This window comes from Dunckerocampus dactyliophorus, chromosome 12 (assembly GCF_027744805.1).
Source record: "Dunckerocampus dactyliophorus isolate RoL2022-P2 chromosome 12, RoL_Ddac_1.1, whole genome shotgun sequence".
NCBI lineage: Eukaryota > Metazoa > Chordata > Actinopteri > Syngnathiformes > Syngnathidae > Dunckerocampus > Dunckerocampus dactyliophorus.
Genome location: NC_072830.1, coordinates 27,294,883 through 27,312,865, shown reverse-complemented (window position 1 = coordinate 27,312,865; position 17,983 = coordinate 27,294,883). Strand labels below are relative to the sequence as shown.

At 39.9% G+C, this 17,983-nt stretch overlaps 1 protein-coding gene across 2 annotated transcripts in view; it reads right to left on the bottom strand.

The window, feature by feature from the left end:
* igsf11 (immunoglobulin superfamily member 11) overlaps positions 1–17,983 on the bottom strand; it is a 123,228-nt gene that overhangs the window by 16,003 nt on the left and 89,242 nt on the right. Inside the window, exon 3 of one of the 2 annotated variants that reach the window (XM_054793396.1) lies at positions 6,577–6,740. In XM_054793396.1, coding sequence (XP_054649371.1) covers positions 6,577–6,740 — 164 coding nt within the window. The other variant, XM_054793397.1, reaches the window with a different exon arrangement.

Genomic DNA, 17,983 nt, shown 5'->3' with positions numbered 1-17,983 from the left:
ACAATTTACAAATGCCTCAACTTCCCACTGAATAACAAAAAGTGGGTATCTATTAAGGTCTACAGCTAGCTGCTGATCCAAATTAGGATAAATGTATTGCCCTAGGCCCGTGTCGTACGGACTACCATTCAAATTAGTATTAACTTTGATTAGTACAATAGAAAAAAATCTCCCCCCTTTGAAAATCATTTTCGTAACACTATCTATTTTGTAATTGCAGCTGGGAAAGCTTCAACTCAACTGTTTGGGTTATCAGACTAATGCATCAAACAACCGTTGCTCATTTCTAATGTCATGGTTTCCCAAAATAAGAAACTAGACTAGGCAAGAACAAATTATTTTACTGTATCCTTAACAGGGGCAATGTTTTCATTTTGAGACTACTTTCACAAACCTTTCCTGTAACACTGCTGACCAAAATCCAGCAAATGTGTGGGCTGCGTAAATATTTATTAAAGGCTCCTGGCCACTTTGGGACTGAATCTGAATTTTCATCCTTTCCACTATATTAGTTTATGATATCTTTTACTACAAAAGAGTTCCTGACATTGAATGTGTTTAGCATTTCATAAATGTTCACGTAAAATGGACTTTTGCCACAATGGCTTAGAACAGGCTCTCCGATATTAATTCTCAGCATGTGTGCTGTTGGCCGCAGTAAGGAGACGTGTTTTAATTACAAGGAGCCTAAAGGCAGCAAGAAAGTGGACATCTGTAGCAAAGTGGAGACTGGAGTATAATACTGCAGCATACAGAGCTAAGGAACAGCAACCAGGTCATTGACTTGTTATTTCCCAAATGTTACAACAACACAGCGATAACAAATGTGGTTGATCAATGCATGAGCAAGGCAGTGGTTTATGTTGCTCACATGGTAGTAGCTTGACATGTTGAAGAGTAAAATTGAAAATTTGCAGTTGATTTGCTGAGGCTCTGCCTACCGTCACTGAGTGCACTGAGTTGGATCGTGTCAGCACGTCGCCGATAATAACAAACATTTATTATACACCATGACTTTCTACAGCCTGACATCATTATTCTTTCTAATACGACAATTTAATACAGAGAAATGTCATGCGTGGAGGCGCTTGCAGCACTCGCCACGTCCTGAAGGGGGGGGGGGGGGCGGCGTGAGCTGGAATGTGCTTGTCACTGCTGTCCTTCCATAGAGAGGAAAAGCCAGAGTTTTTGTTTTTTTGATAGCAACAGCACCAACATCTCTGAAGCTGGAGGATTATACACCCAAGCTCACCAGAAGGTGATCAGTAATGGAACTTTTCCTGGGGAAGGAAAGGTTGCAAGTACTTCATATACTGATAAAAGGTAAAAACAGTAATGATTTTCAGTTCATAAAAAAATAAATTGAACTAAGAAGTGGTTGAAATAATAAGTGAATTATTCTCTTCTTGTTCTTGTTGTCCTCCTAATTGAATGAACCTGTATTAATATATATATATATATAAAAAAAAAAAAAAACTCCAAACAAGTCTGTGCCTCATCAGCCATGAACCTCACCGCACGTCACTGGTAATAAATTAATATTTCCATGATATTCAAATGAGTTGTGATGCACCTGTAGTGCCTTGTTTACCTGGTATTACCCTTGTTTACCCATAGAATAGAGATGTGAGGAGCCAAATAGGTACCATGCAGTGAAAAAGTTGGGTTGCTTCTTAGCACAATATATGCAAGTCACATTAAAATAAATATCATAGCCAATAATGACTGAACACAAAACTACCTGGACAGCCTGCAAAGTTAAAGTGTCAAGCAAACATACAAACATTATTCATAGAAGCTTGGCATGCCAGAAGAACTGGTGCTGCTCGTGCTTTTGCCATGTAACAGAGTTAAACAAGTGGCACTGTCGCTTTTTATCTGAACATGGTATTCAAATTTGAGAAGAGCAAGCGCGAGCTGAGTGGTCCAAGAGCGCTTTTTAGAGTGCTAACGCAGGCTGCGAGGGTGTGTAAGTGGACAGAGTTCTGTTCAGTAATTCTTAATGGCTTTTAGCATCAACTGTAATCATTTATGACATTCTCTTTCTCCAAAATGACCTTGTATGAGCACTGTCGCCCGCCCCTCCACCATGCATATTCACACAAAGTGCTTGTTTCTTCTTGTGTTGTTGTCATCGCATGGATCGGTGTGTTTTTATTACTATGCATTGTTTGTGACAATGTGCACTTAAAAAGTTGTCACCAGGTGTGTATGCTTTTAAAGTACGCCCCATGCCACATATTATGATGTACTGCAACGTGAAGGTACAGCATGAGACAGTGAACATCTCACAGTATCTATTCTTGGACGGCAGATGATATTGACTTTTTGCATGGTTTTGTACGTATCGATGCATATGTTTAGTCACATGTGAGCATATGAGGGCATCACAGTGTCATATGAGCTGTTTTTTGTGGTACGGACACATGAATGACTGTTTTGACATACCTATTGAGCACCGTGCTTGCATGTTTGTGTCTCTGCATGTTGCGTGAACCAAGTAAATATATATAAGCTATGCATGGATGCATGCGGATCTGTGCAGCACTTTGGACCAGCAGCTTGTCTGAAGCTAGTGTGTGTGTGTGTCATTGTGTTGTATGTGTGCGAGCTTGTGTGTAGAGTGAACAGCTGTGATATAGAGCCTGTAGTGGGCATGAGGTAATTAGTGCAGAAGATGATCATATTATTTGGACGGCCGACCAGCGAAGGTTCAAAGTGAGGGGAGGCAGGTGAGCTTGTACGGCCTGCAGCTGCATGTTAAATAACTTCAAAATAAATCACAGAAGTCCTGAAAGGGGGAAGGATGAGTTAAGGCGAGAATGAGAGAAGGAAGGTGAGAAAAAACACACAAAGGAGAGTAGCAGCACAGCAAGAAGTGCAGGATTTTAAACTAAGAGCATAACAAAGATGAAATTATTCAGTACATTGTGTGAAAATGAGCAAAATGTTGGCAACATTTGAAAAATGTAGATAGCACTACCAGGCATTGCCGTCCTAAACTGACAGGACTTTTCAAAAGCAGGGACACGCACACACACAACCTCTACATCTACTAAAACCAAATATCTACAGCATATATCTATAGGATCCCCAAGGTGCGTTCAGAGGCACCAAAAGAGATTTTTGTCAGCATAAATTGTAATACCTTTGCAATCCATGTTTTACCTTTGCATAAATGGTGCTCTGTATATGGTGACAGATTTACTTTCAGCTTAATTGGTTCCAGATATGACCACCATAAGTGAATTTCTGCAAAGTAGGATTCATTATTTAAAAATCAAATATTTCCATCGTTAGAGCATAGAAAACCTGTTTACAATCTTCTAAATACAGTTAACATTATTAGAGACCTCGAGACATGAACTAACACCCCATAGTCACTTTTACATTTGTATTATCCATTATAGGAGATGTAATAAGAGTAAGTGAGCCATTTAAGACATACGGTAACTAAGACTCGTACTCGTGTGTGTTGCTCTAAATGTGTTCCCTAGGGAATAAGATGGAAGTAATAGGAAGTAGTAGGAAGTAATGTTGGGAGTTCAGCTTGCCGTGGGTCACAGCTGCAACAGTAGGCTGTGTTTTTATTAGGGATTTTTATTTGGGATTATTTTGCCTGTTGTGAGATCATTCAAACCTGCAATAAAAGCCTGCTGCAGGTATTAAGTCTGGTGTGTGTCTCAAACATTACAGTAACATTACTGACACCTAGTGACCAGTGTAGAATAATACATATCTTCAACGTCTTTTAATGCGTCTTTTGCATGCCTTATATTTGTATTTCAGTCAATTTAGCCATTTGTAGGGTTGAAAATACTTAATTTATGCAAAAAATACACAACATTTGCTTCAATATGTATTTTTCTTACTAATAACTGGCAGTATTCAACCAGAAAACAGCATGATTCTTCTCGTATATTTATTTAATATATTTTTCAAAAACCGTGATAGAGTGAAACCACAAAGTTTGAACCTGCGACTGTGTGACCATCGTCAACCAAGTTCAATTATTCACACAATTACGTTAGGGTTCAAATGTTAATGCTTTAAAAACTAATCAACACAACTTTAGGATTTTGTACATTGCTTTTGTTTTCTAAATTTAAAATAGGTTGGGTTTTTTTCATCCTTTTTCACCACAGAACACAGCAACATTGGCCAATGAGAGCATCATAATATACTGTATATTGTAATGCAGAGGGTGTGATCACAGCCCGACTTGCATGTTTTTGCGGTCAACTACTAAGATGTCAGAGAAGTTTGATGAATGAAAGCCACAAAATTAATGATTAAAAAAAACCTTTCTAAATCCTGCCTGCTGACGTTCTCCTCAAAGTAATGACATATCCCTTTATTTGTTGAGTAACCACGAGTGTATATTTATAGCTTGGCGTGATACATTTGTACAATTATATATTTTCCAATATCACCAGATGTATCACATGCTTTGTGCGATCAAACTTGTTTTTGCACGGTGTGTATCTTTTGCCACTATTTCATGTAGCACTCACCATGATTTTTTATTCGAGTATGAGGCGGGTGGCAGTCAATAACGAGCGTAGCAAATAATTTTCTCTGTGGGCATAGTTTATGGCTATCACGAGGTCTTAAATCTGTCTCCATATACGAGGATAGCTCATTTGTCGTCACCATCAAAATCAAGAAAAGATTTCGACTGGCCATTCTTGCAACAAACTGTGGATGTGCTGCACAAATAATAACATTACATTTGGCACTGGAGAAAATGCTTCACAGTATGAATTTAGGCCACTTTGGTGAAAATGACTACATCATTTACACTCACTGGACACTTCATTAGGCACGCAAGCAGGTCTTCTAAGTCAGCCATTCCCAACCATTGTGCGGCAGTGCATTAGTGTGCTGTGAGAGATCATCAGGTGTGCTGCAGGAAATTATCCAATGTCACTTAATTGGTCCCAAAATTATTTATTTCCTAAAAAGCATCTTTTTTTCATGTATCTTTCCAAGCTGCGTATTCAGGCGGTCCTCGGTTTACAGCGTTTCGTAGTCATGTACCCACAACCACGCCAAAACAACAAACGTAACTGTCCGCGGCCCCCCTCCTCTCGCACCCACACAGGCACACAGTCAGGATTCCAGTCACGTTCACAAACAGTTGGAAATCACAACACTCTTTAACACTACAATAAACATAACTGCCAGGTTGCTGATCCTGTGAAAGCGACAGTAATAAGTAAGGGTGTCACAAGATCTCGTTTCGCAAGATTAAAACGTGACAAGAATTCTCGTTCAGAAAAAAAAAAAAAAAGTCTCGTGGGCACGAGGCCCAGGACAATAAAAAATAAACTACACGATAAATGAAAATGAACTTGATCATTTTGCCGGCCTCATTATATTGCCATGTGTATGAGTTTCTGTTTTCCTTTTCTCTCACCTCCAAACAGGCAGGAAGAGAGTTCACTCTGTGCATTGGTTTCAGCACCTTGGTGTGGCTGCTCTATAGAACAACGGCATGAATAGAGTGAGCCTCACATGGGGCTGGTAGCATACACACAGAGTGCAGAAGAGTGTATTGCTGTAAAAATTAAATTATTTATTCATTCATTCATTCATTCATTCATTTTCTATTCCACTTAGCCTAACTTGGGTCACGGGGGTATGCCGGAGCCTATCCCAGTAGACTCCAGGTACACCCTGAACTGGTCGGCAGCCATTTGCAGAGAAATGAAATTAGTAGATTGCAATATACTGTCAAATATTTTTTACTATTTTTTCATTGTACTTTTCTTAAAAGTCATGTTAAAATCTCGTCTCGTTCTCATAGACCCAATCTTGTGTATGATCTGGTCTCGTGACACCCCTAGTAATAACTAAACAGTGTTATTATTGAGATGGAAAGGTTGCTAGTGCTTTGCATTTTATGCCTCGCGTGTGTTCTTTGTACAGTGTGAGCGACTTGGGAGTCCATTTAGGCGTAAGATTCGACTTGCTACAAAACTCAACTTACATGACAGTCTAGGCACGGAACTCGTACCTAACCCGAGGACCACCTGTAGTCATAAATAAATGCTCTTCTGTTAGATGGCAGAAGGTCCTTAATTAACCTGTGTATCACCTGTTGCCATTCATACAATAGAATAAGTCACTGCACGCTTGGTGGTGCGCCGTGAGATTTTCATAATGTAAAATACGTAGCTTGGCTCAATAATGGTTGGGAAACACTATGATACACTATTTAGTTCTTGTGCTGACAAAGTCACTGGATTGTGCAGCTGTACCAAATGAAACGTCTGGTGAGTGTAAAGTACATACTGCATGTGTGTTCTCTGAAATGCTTTCAGGCTCTATCTGAACACACCTTGTTCGAGATTAAGGTTCAGATCTTGTGTACCTGTTTTGACTGCAATGTTGTCATAGGAAAGCAGCCGTCCCCATGAGGCAATATGCAGTGAGGTTACATTTGGACAGTTAGTTAGTAAGAACGTTAGAATCATACAAACGATTCCCCAGTCAACATTTTTAATACACTATGTCTTCACTTACAAAGGTCTGAGAGGCCGACTGTGAGTGAATGTGTATAAGGGTCTGTACCTGTTCGGGCTGGTTGGCATTGGACAGCGGAATCACCATCCAGATGATGTTGAGGTTGTTGAGAGCAGCGCTGGTGGTGAAGGAGCAAGGCAGGACGGCTGCTTGGCCTCGGGCTACCTGGATACTGCTCTGAGACACCATCACATCCAGTGCCTGTACGCTCACTGCAGAAGGAAGGAGACAACCATCAGTGACATTATTCACACAAGATGTACACAACATTTGGTACGGTTACACAATCTAGAGATCCAATACAAGAGCTGTATGAATAATTCTGTCTTTAGAAAGACACCTAGACAGCAGGAGAGTGTTTTAAAAGTACCGATACGATTGTAGAACTGCATGATACTGGGAGGTATTCATGTAACTAGACAAGTACCCTAGATTAAACATAGGCACTGTGAACCAAAACATATTCAATTTGTTATAGCTGAATATTTGATACAGCTCCGCCATCGCAGTGCATTGACTGTGCAGGTGATCGCACACACAGTATTTTGGTGTTGACAAGTCACTAATCAAATTTGTATGATTTCCACTTCCAATTTTGCGGCTGTTTTTCAAAAATATATTAATATAATTACAAGTAATGTTACTCTAATGGTCAGTGAGACACACAATCTCCAGACTTGATCGCCAGAACAACAGGCTTTTATTGCAGGTTTGAATGATCTCACAACAGGTACAATAATCCCTAATAAAAACAACCCACGGCAAGCTGAAACGCAACTCTGAATCTGTGACATCACTTCCTGTTGCGCCCCTCAAACTGCTCCCCGAGGGAAGACATTTACAGCAACACACGAGCATGAGTCTTTTATGAGTCTTAAATGGCTTATTTCATCTTATTATGTATACTATATTGGGTAATAGGAGTGTAAAAGTGGCTATAGGGGTGTTAGTTCATACAGACAAATACAAACTGTATTTAGGAGGTTAAAAACAGGTTTTCTATGCTCTTAACGAGAAAAAAAAATCCATTTATAATCGCTACGTTAAAACGAACACATGGTAGCCTGCTGTTTGGCTAACCAACGTTTAAACAAGGAGGCACCGAGCTGGCTCACTCATCTGGACACAGCTAACAAACTCACAAAGACAAATATGAACATGAGCAACCTATTTCTAGTCTGGCTAAAGACATTACAGCTTAAACTAAGTTACATTTCCCCCACAAGCATGTATCCATGTCCAAAACCCTTAATGGGAAGTCATCATATCTTAAGATTGTGGGGGGATGATGCCTCTGATATGATTACAGATAATTGATCATGTCCTGTAAATGATGTCTGATGATGATCTTGCTATTAGCAGGAGAAATTAGTATGGGGAGTCAAGCCACATGTAAAGTGCAAGCACTGACCACTAAATATGGATCTTGGATTGTTTGTATTCATGTCTAGGCCACAATGTAACAAACAATGTTGTCCTCCGAGAGTTGTCTTGAGCAATTCTGACTCTTCAATGCCGCTTGTCCATTCTAAATGTCAGACTGCTCGTTGCTCTTGTCTGTCCGCAACCTGCCGGACTTCCCACGCTTCCCTTCTGCTGGCAGACACAACATGTTGTGCATTTTCACAAGGGAGTGAGGCTAAAACACTCATCATTGATATAGTCATGAAAAGACCCATTTATTATTCAAACCTTTTCACTTAGACTTTCCACTCAAATGTCAGGCCCCGCTGTGACGCCTTTGCTGCAATCAGTGTGTATGGCAGGCAGACAAACAACAGCCTCATTACAGGTAATAAGTTCCTATTCCTACCAAAAAAAAAAAAAAAAAGGACAGAAAACACATATTCCAGTACAAAGCTTCCACCGAGCCAGCAGTCTCGGAAGCGCATGGCAGCTGTAAGACTCATTCGACAACCCAGGATTTCGATACCCTCTGTGCTGTGAGCCTATAAGCTACCCAAACGGCGCACATACACGAAAACAAAACCTACGAGTAAAAAACATATGCATAGTGAGCTTGTGTTGAATTGTGCGAACGTAACCTGGTGATGTTCCCTAATGTAACTTGTTAAGCATGTCTGAAACAAATAAACATACCATAGCATACAGGCAGGCTTCCACATGACATAACCTCCACAACATACACAGGAAACTTATTTTGTAAACGCCTCACACCCTCTGATAAGATGAGGCAATGGGTAGAAAAAACCTTCCCGACAATGTCAATCAAAATAGCACAGCCTTTGAGTTGGCTCTTATTCAATGTATGCCACCTGTGTAACCTCTTCGGTCGCCTTTGAGGACAAATCTAAGACTCACAGAGAGTGCAACGACTCTGCAGTATTACTTGGCATTGCCTCATGAGTGAGTGAACTGCCAGATCATCTGCTTTTTACTCTAAGGCTATGTTCACACTGCAGGTCAAATTTTTATATGATTTTTTCATGTCAGTGTGTACAGTACAGTTCAGAATTTGTTCAAATACGACTCAGGCCTCATTCGTATGTAGATATAAATCCGATATGTATCCCATTCAGTCTGACCGGTCAGGTCACATATATCCAATATATACGTATATATCCAATGGATTTGTCATGGAAAGGCGTGGTTTATCGTGCAAGACGTGGATAAAGGTGCTCACCGGTGTAAGCAAAAGTTCTTCTCCTCATCTGAAAATTATTTTAAAAAGGTGTTAGTGAAGCAGCTCTCGTCCATGTCTCACCACTCCTGCCTCCGACATCCACCCACACGCTGCTCGGAACACTCGACACAGCAAATTGTCTACGAGCTGCCATTGCCAAAATTCTTGCCCCCTTTCTTCTTAATCTCCTACACGGAATCATTTGGTTGAGAAAACATTGACTCCCGTTGCACAATTTGAAAAAAAAAACGTGATAGAGTGAAGCCACAAAAGTGGAAGCGTGAAGTGGCGAGGGACGACTGTGCAGCATTTTGTGAAACTGTTAACTGGTCAAAAGTTAGTTGAAGACAGAGAAAAGTACAAAAGAAGTAGGAAAAGTACAGTATTTCCAGGGAGGCCAAATTGAAAACACCACTGCAGGCAATGCTAGCAGTGCTAGAGCAATGAAGGGACAATCATCAGTGAGGATCTCTTAAAACGTTCTTATTCTGGAGGCAAGTGTCAAAACTACTGTTGATTAATGCAAAAGCCTACACCTCAGAGAATGGGTAAGTCTGTGAATGTGTGTGTGTGTGTGTGTGTGTGTGTGTGTGTGTGTGTGTGTGTGTGTATGTCAAGCAAGGGTACAACTTATGATGGAAATGTGAGAAGATCCCAACACCACCTTGCATTCTGTAATTTTGGTCAGAAAATCAGGTTATATTTTTAATAATGTTTCAAAGACATCAAATGCCCCCTCATGTAGTGATGTGACGCGCCTCCGGCACAGCACTGGTAGGGCTGTCAAACACACACTGAGCTGGTTCACCGCGGGGGGTAGGTACAATAGGTGGAAGTCACAGAAGTGTGGACCAAATATACAGGTACCATGTTTTTGTTACTTCCAAGTTACTTCCAGGGGACCACCTTTATGCAACTATTATGCATACCAATCATATTCACATATTAGATGGTTTACATTTTCATATGTAATAGCCGTCATTTCAACTATACACAGTTTACACAGTATATTAGTGTGAGCATGAAACCTCCACAGTAGTGTGAGGAAGTGAGTCAGAGAGTGATGACAGACAGAGCACAACAACTCGTGTATCTCCTGCTGGAGGCGTGACAGTTGGCCACGCTGATCCCATTTCAAGTTTAATCTGTGCCCTTTTAGAATCTTTGGACTGAAATGGCAAATGTTTTTAGTGTCGATCATGAGTGAAATCGTTGAACATTCATTAGGCAAGTGAGTACACGTCCACAAATAGACACATTAAGAGACATCTGTGGCAGCACACAACCACAGCACTGTATCCCAGGTGGTTCTTGGCGAGTTGCGTCCGTGTTGTTGTCGCTACCTGTGATATAATACATCATGCAAACCAACAGGCAAGCGAGGAAGTCCGTGTGAAACTCAGGTGGTGTATTCGTGAACCCAGCTGCTTGACGGCAAGTCATCAAACTCAAAGCATTGCTGAGAGAAAAAACAGATCCCAAAGCAACTTGCTTTCCATACTGGTCTAATCTGTAGCTACTGTACACCATGATGGTAAAGAGTTAGTAAGTAGCGGATTGAGCACAGCCCTTTTATGCCAAGCGCATAACAATTCATTTACTCTGCATTCTGATATACATAGTATACTGTTGTGTTATGTTAAATTATGTACTTTATATCTACTTTAACAGTCATGTGGGCACATGCCCAGCGGCTGTAAAGATGAAAGAGCACTCCGAACCAATTCTTTGTGCAGCGTGATACTTACTCTGCAGGAAGAATTTACAGCACAGAAGCTGTGTTCACAAGAATTAAGGTGGAACTTTTTGGGAAACAATTTTTCTGAGCATCATATGCCTTAGTCTCCACATAACTTTGAAATTGTGGCAAAATGTATCCATTTGAGTATGTCACATGCATGTGAGCCTGTGTTTGGTTTGGTTTAGTTTTATTTGAACATGCGTGCGGGCTAGAATGGAAGACATCTCATGAATCATTTCACAGTTCCACATGTCCAAAAGGAGCAGGAAGGAGCAAAGCTTGTTTAATCCTACCCCCCATCCATTCCACATTTTGTGTAGTACATATAATAATCTGTGTAATAATGAATAAATAATAAAACATAACAACCAGCATGAACAGAACATAAATATAACAATCAATATAATAATAAATAAATTAGATGAAGACAAGCATAATAAAGCAAGTTCATGACTTTTCTGCAAACATCAGCTGCTTGTATTGTTTTTGGAATCCGCTCATCTTGGTGTATTGTTTGAGTTCCTTGCACAATCCGTTCCATAAATGAATTCTGCATACTGAAATGCTGTGGGTTTTCAGCGTTGTTCTCGCATATTAGTGTTTGAAGTTTAATTTTTCTTTAAGATCATATTTCTCCTCTCTTATAGAGAAATGCTGTACGACGTTTTTGGGTAACAAGTTATGCATTATGCATTATTTATGCATTATTTATGCATTATTTTAGCAGTTTGAAAATGTACTAAATCAGCAAATTTTAATATCTGTGATTTTAAAAATAAAGGGTTTGTATGTTCTCCATACGCGGCATTATGAATTATCCTCACTGATCTTTTTTGCAGCAAGTGAAGATTGCTTTTATAATTATTGCCCCATATCTCCACGCAATAAGTTAGATATGGTAATACCAAAGAACAATAAAGAGTTTTTTGATCGAGAAAAAAGTTTTCCTTTATTCAATATTCAGTATTACTCGCCACCTTTTGTTGTATATTTTTGATATGAGCTTTCCAACTCATTTTTCGTCTATTATGATCCCCAGAAATGTATTTTCTTTCACTCTTTCAATGTCCACTCCGTCTATTTGTATTTGATCGTACGTATCCCTTCTGCTGTTTCCAAATAGCATTATTTTAGTTTGACTTAAGTTCGAGGATAATGTGTTTTCATCAAACCATGTCTTTAAGATGACCATTTCATCCTTGACCTTTTTAATTAGTTCTTGTGTGGTTTCCCCAGAACAAAAGGCAGTGGTATCATCCGCAAATAATACCAACTTTAAGTCCTTTGTCACTTTACAAATGTCCTTGATATACAAATTGAACAGTTTTGGTCCCAATATTGACCCCTGGGGTACTCCACACGTGATATTTAAACTTGCAGATGTGTATTCTCCTAGCTTTACAAATTGCTTCCTGTTTGCTAGGTAGCTTTTAACCGAATTCAAAACGAATCCTCTGATTCCTTACCTCTCTAATTGTGTTGTTAAAATATTGTGATTAATTGTATCAAAGGCTTTTGTAAGATCCATAAATACTGCAACTGCACACTTTCTGCGGTCTACAGTATTAGTAATTTCCTCTGTGATTTCAATCAGTGCCATAGAAGTTGAAATGTTAGCTTTGTATCCGTATGGACGACCTGCTAGTAATTCATTCTTATTAATACATTTGTCCAACCTGCTCTCAAGCTTCCCAATAATTTTAGAAAATTGGGGTAAAATAAGGAAACTGGTCGGTAATTTGTAAATTGAGTTTTGTCTCCATTTTTGAAAATTGGAACCACTTTAGCTATCTTCATTTTGTTAGGAAATTTTCCAGTCTGAAATGATAAGTTACTAATACATGTTAACGGTTCTACAATCTCATTGATGACCCTTTTAATTGTTTCCATTTCCATCAGTTGATGGTTTTGCTTTAACATTTTTGACAATGTCGGTGATTTCCTTTTTAGTTCCATCAGTGAGAAACATGGAACTGAGATTCCTATCTGTGGTTTCATTCCATTCCTCCCTCGTCCAGAGTTGGACGATATACAGCATACATATACAGTACATATACAGTATTTACAGTAATCCATTTCCAGTAAACACGCTTCATCGCCACCACATGACTCCGCCACTCATACTCAGTCCACATAAGACACCTTATAACATCAAATAAATGACACCATGGCGTACACCCATACTCAATTCACCGTTTTATTTTGTGGTGTTCTGACACATCGCATCACATGAGCATCAGCACATCCAGACTTGACTCCTCGTGAGACTTAAGTTGTCCTGTTTAAGACAGCTAAAAGCTGACCACTTAGATTTAATGTAAGTCAAGTATGCATGAACAACCCTACTGTCCAAAACTTGCAGACCTTGCAAAACAGTGAGCACCCTGATTGGCCCGCAAGCATACATGCACAAGACAAGATGGAGTTGATACTTTTCCATAGAATTCATTACTACAAAGTAAGGACTTTTTTTGTGACAATAGTGATGGATAATTAACATGACATTATTTTACTCAACTGGGTGAAGTGAGTGAGCTGAAGGTTAAAGTAGGCCACTGCCCTCGTGCACAGATAAGCCCGGGCACTGGAAGAATACTGATAAAGCAGCGAACAGATGGCTCAGCACATGCAGCCCCGAACACAACTACCACACATACACACAACGTTCAAAAAACATAGTAGCACCAAGTACCAACTTCTGTGGTGTACACTAATCACAACTATTCATCCCTCATCTAAACACAGTTCACATGCCTAGTCAGATTATATACATCATAAAACAACATGCTGGTTTACAAACACAACAGCAAGACCTGAATTTTACCAAAAGACATCGACTACCTCACATAACGTGTGGAGTGTGTGTGGAGTAATTCCTTTTCCTGGCAGACTTGCTTGTTTGGGGAACCTGTCACAATGTCTCCATATAAATCTAACTTCCTGGCGAGCATACTGATCTGCCAGTAAGATGACATGATTGGCAAGAGGCTCCGATTTGATCTTCGGCAGCTGTAATCCTGAAGTTCCTTTTAACTGGGTGACAAGCCCCTGCTTCTCCAAATGAGGCCCAAAAGAGCAATCTCTTAATTTTCCTGCTTGGTTTTCAGGTATGGCTAAAAAAAACGTAGAGTGGTGACGAAGAGTAATTCTTATTTAGGATCTTGTCAAAATGACTGTGTTGTGGATGAATGAATGAATGAAACTACAAGTGTTCAATTATTTTCCAAGCATCCAGGCCGTCTGTGACGACTGTTGTTTCTTCACACGTCTGCAGGTAAAGGCACAATGCTGACACTCTCTCCACTGTCTGCACGAACATGTTAACCTAAATGCAGTCTAAGCTTCTAGCCGGTGCAAGCAGATAATACCAGAGGACTATTTCTGGAACCAGCATTTAACCCGAGGTGACCTTGTCTGCCTGCCTTCTGCTAATTGTCTTGTAGGCACAAATTGCTATCAGACGTGTAAATTGACACTTTCTCCACTTTCCAGTTTGTGTGTAATGTCTTTTGAGCCTCTGCCTTTACAGAAGTTCTAGAAAATGTAATTAAAGCAACGGGTGACTCGACCGATACGAATGTAACGATTTATCTTCTGTTTGAATCCCTGTGCGGCTCACCCTCACCATCAACCCCCACTCCGCTCACTCAAAGCAGGTGAAGGGAATTATCACAGGGAAGGCAGGCAGGCTGGAAACTGTATGTTTTAAATTGGTTTAATTTGAGAAGCGTTTGTGTTGGAGGTTCATCACACGCTGCGCCTTGACGACTGGGAGTTGAAGTTGGGTTCTCACTTCTTTTTAAAGAGTTTTGCGATGAGCGATGCTCTTCGTTACAGTTCTCCTGCTTCACATCAGAATTGTTGTACTTGTCTGATTTCACATGGGAATGAAGTAACAGTAGCCTCGGATTGTAGGCCCGAGGCTTGCAGTGCCTGCACTTCACATAAAATGAATGTGTCCAATCATTGTCCCGGGGTAGATACTGGACATGGGGCAGGCTTGGTTGGCTGGAGTTTGGAGCGCTCTAAATGTATTTTCTTTAGACAGTTCAGCTGGAAGTCCACTTGCTTTTCATTTTCCACTGTCTGTTCTAAGTGGGGTAGGACGTTCCGATTCAGAATCCTCGTTTCGATTCCAACAATTCTCGATTTCGATGCTTTTGAGAGTAGGGCTCATAAAGGTACAGTTTGTACCTTGCCTCTTGCTTGTTGCGGGAGACGCATTCATTCATGGCTCCATGTTTACACTCGGGAGCAGCTGTTAGCTTTGAGCCACACACCCCTTCGGTACGCAGAGCGACCGGAGATCCCCGTGGACATGCGGAGGAGGAGAGGCTGCATAGTGGGAGTTAACAGCGGAAAAGACGGTATAAAGGTTGCTGTATAAAGACGGTATGTTTACCGTCTGTCTGTCTGCAGAGAGACTACAGCCTGATTAAGACTGAAGATTATATTTTACTTTTTCTACACTGCTCAAAAAATAAAGGGAGCACTTCTGTGAAATCAAACTGTCAAAATAGATTGACAATCAATTTGACATGTTGTTGTGCAAATGGAATAACCATGGATTAGTGTGTTTTTCCCACTTTAATTCTGAGTGTGACTTGACAGACTTTCACTTGTACAGCGCTTTTCTACCTTCAAAGCGCTTTGACGCTGTTAGCACATTTACCCACCGATGACATAGCATCAGGAGCAACGGGGGGTTAAGCATGCGTCTTCAAACGTGTTCTCCAAACATGTATGTCAACAGACACCCAGTAAAAATACAGTAGATACATCATGGTTCAAAATAAAGTGCACAGTTTTTATACTTAATACGTTTTGTATGAAACAAAAATACAGCTTAAACCAGTGGTGTCCAAAGTGCAGGCCGGTGGCCATTTGCGGCCCGCAACTAATTTATTATTGGCCCAAAAACACACACAAAAAAAGCAAACGTAGCAAAAATAGAACAAAAAGGCACACTGTAAAGAAAAAAGCTAAAAAGAAATGAAAACGTGTTGGTTTTTTTTAGCCTTTTGATAAAGTTAAAAATCATATATAAAAATATCAGTGGCCATCAGGCATTCTTTGATTTTTCTGTATGCAGCAGTTGGTGGAAAATGTTAGGACACCCCCTTGGTAACACCTCATGTAGTATAGGGCAGTGATGGCCTAAACCTTGTATATACCGTCAGTGTCTATCATCACATGACATCAAGTGTCCTGGCAAGGCACTCACCCTCAGCTTTTTTTGGCGGGATAAAATAAATTAAATTGGGAATTGTGGTGTTCTTGTTTTTTTTTTTTTTTTAGCTTGTTAGCAAGCCATCTGTCCACATCAATCAGAAAAGTGAAAGTGCTGACAGAAGCAGGACGCCTTGACTCTTCTTCTGACAGCAGGATATCGTTCAGTCAGACAGGAATTGTGCATAGTGTGTGCAGTTCAGGGACCCAAAAAGCCAGACTTGGGTCAGTACTGTAACTTTCAGCATCTCTGGCATCTATACGTGGTGCGTCTGTCTTTCAATCTAGCCCCCGTTTTCTCTTTCAGGGGATCTGACATCTCATCTGACATCCCTTCCAGAAGAGTAAAAGCATTTATTCACTGTGTGCATGATCTGCCTTGTCAAACTATATTTAAAAAGACTGAGAAGTCAGTGACTTGGCTTCACCAGCTGTCACACTCACATTTACACACACACACTTTTTCACCAAACTTTTTGGCCTTTGTGACACTGAAGTTTGCAAGCGTCTCTTGTGGACAGCTGCTTAGTGCTGACTCCGCTATGACAGGCAAACAGCTGAGCGATGCATGTAATTATTTGGAGAAGAACCAGCAAACACTATTGATTACCCGCAAAAGCCATTTTTCATGAAATCAGTCGTGTTTGTTTTTGCCTCCATCGATCACATTTGGATTTGCTCCTATGAAAGATGGATTCGCTAAATTCATTCATGACTGCTGTAGATTCTTGAATTGAATAAGATTCATTGTATCTTTTTATTATCTTATGCATTGAATAACCTGTTTACACAAATATATATATTTTTACTAATGCTGATCATTTCAAAATGATATTTATGAATAGAGTGGAATAACAATAGCGGGATTAAGACATGCAATGCGACTCTCAACTGTAAATAATCAACTGCAAAACATGTGAAGTGGTAATTCATTAATAAATCTGAAGTGCTGATTTAAGTTACCTCGTTTTAGGCTGGAGTGCTTTGAAGCGAGCAATTTGAGATGTTGGCCAACGTGGTGAAGTTTTGTGACTGACTGTGCTTTGCAGTGTTTGACTGAGGTCAAACGCTGGCTCAGCAAACACTGGGAACATGCTGGCTTTTTCATTCTGTACTCTGCTCAAATTTGCATTTCATTTCATTCAGAAGGAATGAAAAGACAAACCTTACTGCACCGGAAGACACATCTCCATTATTCTTATACTATTCAGCAAAAAATAGCTTGGGAAAAAAATAAAGTGCTGAGTCAACGCTGGAAAAGCAATCGGGGGTTGTTCTCCAACATAAAAGAAAAACAAACTAAAACAAAACAAGGCAGCAAACTGAATAGGATCAACAAGCACTGAATTCAAACAGGGTACCAGTGCATTCATACAGCACAGCGGTGTCCAAAGTGCGGTCCGGGGTCCATTTGCGGCCCACAGCAGTTTTTTTATTGGCCCACGGCACATTGTCAAAATATAACTTAACAAGAAAAAAACAACAAAAATGGAAAAATGTGCGGTAATTTTACAAGATTAACGTCAAAATATCATGAGAAAAAAGTTGCAATCTAAAAAGAAAAAGGCACAATTTTACAAGAATATGTTTCTTAGGAAAAATAACATCATTTTAGTAACAGAGCTGAAATATTAAAGAAAAAATATGTTTGTTTTTTTAACATGCTGCTGCATTATGATTACGAGAAGAAAATTTACCAGAAGAAAGTTGAAATTGTTGTAAAACTTAAAACGAAACAACTGCAAAAATGGAAAGAATAGATGCAATTTTACAAGAATGAAGTCAAAATATTAAGAGAAAAAAGTCGTAACCAGAAAAAAGTCCCAGTTTCATGAGATAAT